The sequence below is a fragment of the Canis lupus genome, chromosome 1 (genome assembly GCF_048164855.1).
Source record: "Canis lupus baileyi chromosome 1, mCanLup2.hap1, whole genome shotgun sequence".
NCBI lineage: Eukaryota > Metazoa > Chordata > Mammalia > Carnivora > Canidae > Canis > Canis lupus.
The window spans coordinates 103576834-103583969 of NC_132838.1; the positions used below are offsets into that span (position 1 = coordinate 103576834).

Here is a 7136-nt window from a genome sequence, read left to right on the forward strand (position 1 = left end):
GGGGTTTGACAGATCCTAAAAACTTAAAGCGAGAATGACCACATAACCAAGATATTCCACTGCTAGGAGTAAGTTGTAGTTCTGCAAGATAGACAGTTCTAGAGAATCACATACAACTAGGTGCCTACAGCAAAACATACAGTCCTGACACAGAATCTGTAAAGAGGGTAAATCTCATGTTGAGTGCTCTTATCACAATGAAAAACAAGGGAAAGAATTGCACCCAGGAAATCAAGCAGACACTTAAGCAAGTATGTTCACAGAACAACTAACAAGAAACAAAAGGCGAAAAAATAAATAAATAAATAAATAAATAAATAAATAAATAAACAAAAGGCGGCAACAATCAAGGTCAACCAACGATGATGGATAAACAAGCATTAACTGCTTCCTGCTAGTGCTTTGCACAAAGCATGGAAACAGAATCGAGAAGAGCTAATGGCTGTGGGACAAGAGGCAGAGAGGAGGCAGGAATGACTCAGGTTTTTCTGGAGAGAAGGTGCTGCAGTCACAGAAACAGAGAGTCAGAGAGAGGAAGTGTGTGAGAGAAACAAACCACAAACCCAGGCTCAGAGGTCAGAGATGGTAGTTCTCTCTGGGAGACAGTTAACAGTCTGTAACATGTTTCCCATCCGTCTCAGGGGGTCTCTCATCCTGGATAGCCCCACTGGCTCCTCTGGTCAACCAAGGCAGGGCATGAGAGAGCTCTCCGTGCTTCACACCCTTCTACATGACACACGATGACGACTCCACACAGTTCTGCCCGGGAGCCCTCATTCCATTAATGCGACCATCACCACAGTCAGGCTCAGTGGAAGACTGGAGACATCCTTTTGGAGCCATCACATCAGCCTCATCCCTTGACCCTCCTGCAGGAACTCAGTTCCTGAGACCTGATTACTCTCATGGCTCCAACGCTACCTGTCACTGCTTCTCCCTGCACAAATCCTGCCCACCTTTCTCCACCTTCCTCTAATTACTCCCAATATCTACACCTGCCCATCCATGTGCTGACAACCCGACTGAACTAATTTCTCCAGCCCAGCAGGGCCTGCTCCTCCCCAAAAGCAAAATCATCCCAGTTCACACCCTCCCCTCCCCAGACACACATACAAACTATGTATCTCACAAAGCCAGTCTGAACAGAGCAGACAGACTCCTTTCAAACCTCTCAGGCCATGAAAACTACAGAATCCTCTCACTGGCTCTTCCCACCAACTGTGATAGTATTTGTGTTACAGGGATTATATGAATGTCTCAAAAGAACCCAGAAGCACCACTTAGGGCCCAACCACCTCATCACATACTCATCAGATTAAAGTCAGAGCGTTAAGATTTCATTTGGAAATAAGAGATTGATCACTGCAGAGTGTACACACCTTCCTCCTACAGAACCTGTGCTCCACAGTGGTCAGCTCCTCAATGCAGTAATCTGCTCACATATGACCTTCCTGACAATTTTCCTGCTTCCTGAAGGTAAAATCCAGGAACACCAGCATGTCCCCCTCTCCCTGAGGACACAGTTCTGGGAGAGTTCACCAGCCAGCCCAAAGACACTACCCCTCAACACTCTTATGCTCGCCCCATCTTGTCTTGGACTCTTCACCCCAGAGGGTCCCCACAATCCTGTGACTAAGCTTGCTAGATGTCTACCTGTGTCTGAGACACTCTGTCTTTGCTTTCTCTCCTTCTCTACAGCTTACCAAACCAATGGCCAATTTCCCATTGTCAATCATTTGTATTGTCTGTTGTCACTAATCACAGCCCCCAGGAGTTCAGGGAAAGAGTCTGTCACCTCAACAATGAATCTCCAGTGCGTGGGGTCATGACTAGATGTGGTCACTGCTCGCTAAACACTGCTTGATCACCAGCCTCATGGAAGGAAGGAAGAAAATTTGCATTTACAGAAACTCAGGAAAAGGAAGTGTTTCACCCGGGGCAGGCAGATTCTGTGATAGGCAGGGGCAGAACTGAAACTGACATTGGACTGACTCCCAGACTCTGCTCTACTGCCCCAGCCTGGAGACCTGGTACGATGGCCACTTCTGGACGTGGGCTCCATGAGGAAGAGGCAGAGGGAGTGGGATCCGGGGAAACTCACATCTGGTCTGCAAGGCTCCAAGGCCTGCTGCTGTTGGGCCACCCTTCAGGGAGAGAAGAGCAAGACCCTGAGTGGGTTGTTCCCCTTCCTGTGAGGCTGGTCATGAGGGCCCTGTGACTGAAAAAGGGCCTGGGCCATGTCACACCCCACGCATCTGTCCATCCTGCAGGCTCTGGGGATTTTATAAGCTGTCTGCACCTCTGGGGACCATGGAAGGCAGCGCCAGAACCCTGAACTTCACTGCCCTTCTTTGCCTGGGTAAGATCTCTGGAAGAGAGAAGGGATGGGGTTGTTTTCTCCCTGCCCTAGGTCCTGGTTCCTGAGAGACCCCAGGTCAGGGAAGATCTGCCAGGGGAGCAGAACTTCTGGGGGAGGAGTGTCCTGAGCCCCAAATGTGACCCCAGTGCCCGGGGACCCACCCAGGCCTGGAGCAACTACATGTGGGTGGAGGGACCCATTCACAGGCACTCTCTTCCAGGGCTGTGTTGGGGACCATGGGACCAGGCACAGGCAGGTGAGTCCTCCCCAGATATCCTGCTTCTGCCCATAACCCCAGGACAGCTAGGGGCAGAGCGTCAAGGATGATGATGACCAGTGTGGGAGGGGCCTTGGGGTAGCAGGGGGAAAAATAAGGCGTGAATGGCACCCTTGCAACTATGCATCTGATTCCTTTCCAGGGACCCTCCCCAAGCCCTCTATCTGGGCTGACCCAAGCCTCATGGCCACCAAGAGGAGCTCTGTGACCCTCTGGTGTCAGACGTCTCTGCAGGCTGATGCTTACTATCTGTTTAAAGAGAGGGTCTCTGGGTATTTTTACATGGAGATCTCCCAGGATTCCAAAACCAAAGCCAGTTACTCCATTGAATCCATGAGCGCACATGAGGCAGGGCGATACCAGTGTGCATATCAGAGCAGGAAGAGCTGGTCACAGCGGAGTGACCTCCTGACCCTGGTGGTGACAGGTAAGGGCAGGTGCTGACCCGACCTCTGGGGCCCCTCCTCCAGGCTGAAGAGAATGGAATGTGGTCTCAGGGGACCCCTTGCTCACAGCACAGAGTACATGGAGTACATGGGTTGACTGCCCGCTGTAACATAGCTCCCTCCTTCTCTCTCAGGAGTATTTGGGGCACCCACCCTCTCAGTTAACCCAGGCCCTGTGGTGGCCTCAGGAGTGAACATGTCCCTCTCCTGTAGTTCACGTTACCCATGGTACTCATTCCATCTGCTGAAGGAGCAGGGAGCTGATGTGCCCCAACACCTGGATTTGACGATCCTTCGTGAGAGGTACCGGGCACTCTTCCCTGTGGGCCCTGTGAACACCTCCCATGGGGGCACCTACAGATGCTACATTTCTCAACAGTCGTACCCGTATTCATGGTCACACCCCAGTGACCCCCTGCACCTTCAGGTCACAGGTGAGGCAGTCCCTGCTGCACCCCATCTTTCTCCTGGGCCCATATGACTAACCTAAGCCATATGCCCAATAGAGCCCTGGGAGTGATGCAGGGTGGGTGACACTGGCCTCCTAGGGCCAGAACTACAGGTTGGAGGCTTTGGGAGGGACCCACGATAGCTTCATGTAGGCCTTGGGCCCAATGTGGGTCTGGGTCCCCTCAGTGTCACTGTGCCCTTCCATGCAGGTGCCTACAGGGAGCCCTCCCTCTCAGCTCAGCCAGGCTCATTGGTTCATTCTGGAGACAACCTGACCCTGCAGTGTCACTCAGAAGCTGGCTTTGATAGATTCGCTCTGACCAAGGATGAGGAGCTCAGACCTGCCCAGCATCTGGATGGTCAACCCAGCCCCGACTTCCCCCTGGACCCTGTGAGCCGCACCCACGGGGGCCGGTACAGGTGCTACAGTGGACACAACCTCTCCTCCACGTGGTCAGCACCCAGTGCCCCTCTGGACATCCTGATCACAGGTGAGAAGCCCCCTGCCCCATGTCCTGTCTGCTGAAGGCTCAGGGGCCACTGTCACCCCTGGGTGATGGGGTCCGGGGAGAGGGTCAGGAGCACAGGCTGAGATGGGGCCATGTTCTAGGGACAGGGGCTGAAAAATGGCCGGTGAGGGTCATGGAGATGAAGGACATCCACTCAGAGAGACAAGAGGAGCTGAGAGGGGGTCCCACACAGAGTCTCTGGAGAGACGAAGGTGGTCCCCCAGCTGGGTCAAGGGCATATGTGGAGAGGCAGGCCTCTACACATCACGACCTTCCTTTTCCCCAGGAATATACCCAAAACCATCCCTCTCAGCCCAGCCTGGGCCTTCAGTATCCTGGGGAGAGAATGTGACCCTGCAGTGTCGCTCTGAGATCTGGTTCAATACCTTCCACCTGTCCAAGGAGGGGTCCCTTGCTCCTCCCCAGCACCTTCATCTGCAGGATACAGCTATACCGTATGAGGTCAACTTCACCCTGAATCCTGTGACCTCAGACCACCAGGGGACCTACAGGTGCTACAGCTCACACAACTCCTCCCCCTACCTGTTGTCAAGTCCCAGTGACTCCCTGGAGCTCCTTGTCTCAGGTGAGAGGTCCACTCATTTGTCCTTTGATGGCCAAGATGCTCGGGTCATTGGCCTGTCCTTGCAGAGATCTGGGCTGGAATGGAAGAGGGAATTAAGGAGCCCAACCATTGGATGATCCCTCTTATCAGGAATAAAAAAAACAGAGTCCATGCCATGTTCATGTCTTACCTACACCAGAGGAAAAGAGGCAGAGCCAGGCGAGTGGGGAGGAGACTGAAGACTATAAAGGAACTGTGAGGAGGTACGGTGGGGTGAGGAGAACAGAGGGAGCCACCACAGCCCCACAGCCTGCTTCTTGTTCTAAGCAGCATTTGGAGACTGCAGGCCCTCACCCCATGGACAAGCTTCATGTCTGCTGGATTAGAGTCTTCTTAGCCTGCAGGAAACACAGCCTTCCCAGGCCTAGGCTGAACTTTGCTGATTCTCTGCACTTTAAATGTTTACAGTGCAGTGGTTCCACAGGACCTGGGGCCAGGAGAGGGCGCTTGAAGGGTGGGGCATCACATCTGCAGCAGCACTGAGCTCATGGGGGATCCACTGGTAGTCAGTGGGAGAGGAAAAGCACGAAGGAGGGCAGCCCAGGTGGCTCAGCAGTTTAGTGCCGCCTTCAGCCCAGGGTCTGATCCTGGAGACCAGGGATTGAGTCCCACATAAGGCTCCCTGCATGGAGACTACTTCTCCCTCTGCCTCTGTGTGTGTGTGTGTCTCTCATGAATGGATGAATAAAATCTTAAATAAAATAAAATGAGTTTTTTTATAAAAAGAAAAAGCATGAAGGAGCCAAATCAAGGTGCACAGAGGTGTGGCCTCTGTCTCTGTCCTTGGTGCTGATATCTAGAAAGGAAGACTACAATGGCACCTGTGGAAATAGGACCTGGATATGTAGAGCCAGAGGAAAGGGTGCCTCCCATTTCCAGGTCAGGAGGCTGGAGAATCTCTGTAAGTCATACCTGCAGCTAAGTTGATCATCCATTCTTGATTAAGACATTGAAAAAATTCTCTTCAGATCTGAGACTTTGTTCTCCCCGTTAAATTCTGAATTATCCCGGAGTTAAAAGACTAATTCAGACCTGAAATTTGATGTCCCTGACTTCTCTGGAAGAAGTTTCAGGAAATTCCTCTCTCTTGGTACCTTTTACCTCTTCTGAATGTAATAGTTAGTTGAAGATGGAAAGTGAAGTGGAAATATATAATCACAAGCCAGGGACCAGAAGGAGTTGGTTGGGTGATGTGCAGGAATGGAAAGATAGACCCAACCCCTCCATCCTCCAGGATCCTCATTCTAAGGACGAAATGTAGCCTCTGATGATTCTTTTCCCCTCCTAATTAGATGGATGGTGAGAAGCTGGAGTTACTGACTAAAGGGATTGAGATGGCACTAGCTAGTTTCAGGGACTCCCTGGACATGAGAGAAGGGACTCTTAAGCCTTCCTGTCTCCTCAACCACAAGCTCTATTTCTGACTCTCAGGACTAGCTGATACTGTCAGATCATCACATCACAAGTCAGACTCACAAATGGATGAGTGATGAGGATTTCTGTGTGGGGCAATGGGCTCACAGGGTCACATGGTGCAATAAATGCAAGAGGATGGACATGCAGGGATCCCAGGGTACTTGCAGTCTTCCCTAACCACCACAACTTCCTTGTCCACAACCTCTAGCCTCAAACAGCCAAGATTATACGGTGCAGAATCTCATCCGGTTCGGCATGTCCGCCTTGATCCTGATGGTTCTTGGGGTGCTGCTCTTTCAAGCTCAGCATAGTCAGAGAAGACCCCAAGGTGCAGCCAGGACATAACTGTAAGTGAGACAAGACCGACTGTTCAGTGAGGTAGAACATTGGAAATGACATTGAGGATATCAAGAGGTTCTGGAAGAAAATCTGGGCATAAGCTAGAGAAACAGTCTGCTGAGAATATTCTGTGTATAAACATGGTTTGGGTGCAGAAAAAGTCTGGATTGGTGCTGTAGTGCCTCATATGCAAATAAACTGTAGTCATTTCACTCCCCAGCATTTCTCCTTCCTGGCATTTCCTTGACTTTTTCTGGATTGGCTTCCATCTTTCCTCAACCTATGACATGAGACTACATCCTCCAGGATATCTCTGGGTCCACTTCATGCTCTGTTCCACTTTCATGAAATATAGCTTTCTCTATTTTATTTACTGCATTCCCTGGTGTGTGCGCTCTTCGGCTCAGAACACAGATTCTGTTTTAAATAACTAAATACATGGTAGAACACCAAGTCCCATTTGCACTTGGGGGAGCTTCTCTGCCCCCTGCCTGGTGCAGGGCTCAGTGGGGGTTGTTTACCCCGTGAGGCCCCAGGAAGAACAACCACAGTGGCGGCGGCCAGCTCTGGAGCCCTGGATTCAGCTCCCGCAGTAACTACAGAGCTCTCCGTCTGCAAGGCCTGGAGCCTCCGGGGGCGGGGCCGCTGATCTGCTCAGCTCGGGGCAGGAGCGTCCTTGCTGTCCTGGGCCCTCCTGGCCTCTGCCTGTCCCAGG

The 7136-nt window shown here is 51.7% G+C and overlaps 1 protein-coding gene across 2 annotated transcripts; it reads left to right on the top strand.

Moving 5' to 3' along the window:
* The first annotated feature begins 1901 nt into the window (after positions 1 to 1901).
* On the top strand, positions 1902 to 6640 carry LOC140643051 (leukocyte immunoglobulin-like receptor subfamily A member 6). 2 transcript variants are annotated; one of them, XM_072844397.1, is made up of 8 exons: positions 1902 to 2030; positions 2271 to 2359; positions 2580 to 2615; positions 2779 to 3063; positions 3217 to 3516; positions 3742 to 4023; positions 4328 to 4627; positions 6291 to 6640. In XM_072844397.1, the coding sequence occupies exons 2-8, from the start codon at positions 2311 to 2313 to the stop codon at positions 6425 to 6427; spliced, it is 1389 nt and encodes a 462-aa protein (XP_072700498.1). In that variant the 5' UTR covers positions 1902 to 2030; positions 2271 to 2310; the 3' UTR covers positions 6428 to 6640. The 2 variants fall into 2 exon arrangements, with proteins under 2 accessions (XP_072700498.1, XP_072700502.1); XM_072844401.1 differs by lacking the exon at positions 1902 to 2030 and adding an exon at positions 2037 to 2172.
* The last annotated feature ends 496 nt before the right edge of the window (positions 6641 to 7136 follow it).

Bases quoted from the DNA above. Each gene is read 5' to 3' on its own strand.
- LOC140643051 (XM_072844397.1), top strand. From the start codon at position 2,311: ATGGAAGGCAGCGCCAGAACCCTGAACTTCACTGCCCTTCTTTGCCTG. The intron at 2,360-2,579 runs GTAAGATCTCTG...ACTCTCTTCCAG, and splicing joins CACTGCCCTTCTTTGCCTGG to GGCTGTGTTGGGGACCATGG. The intron at 4,024-4,327 runs GTGAGAAGCCCC...CCTTTTCCCCAG, and splicing joins TCTGGACATCCTGATCACAG to GAATATACCCAAAACCATCC.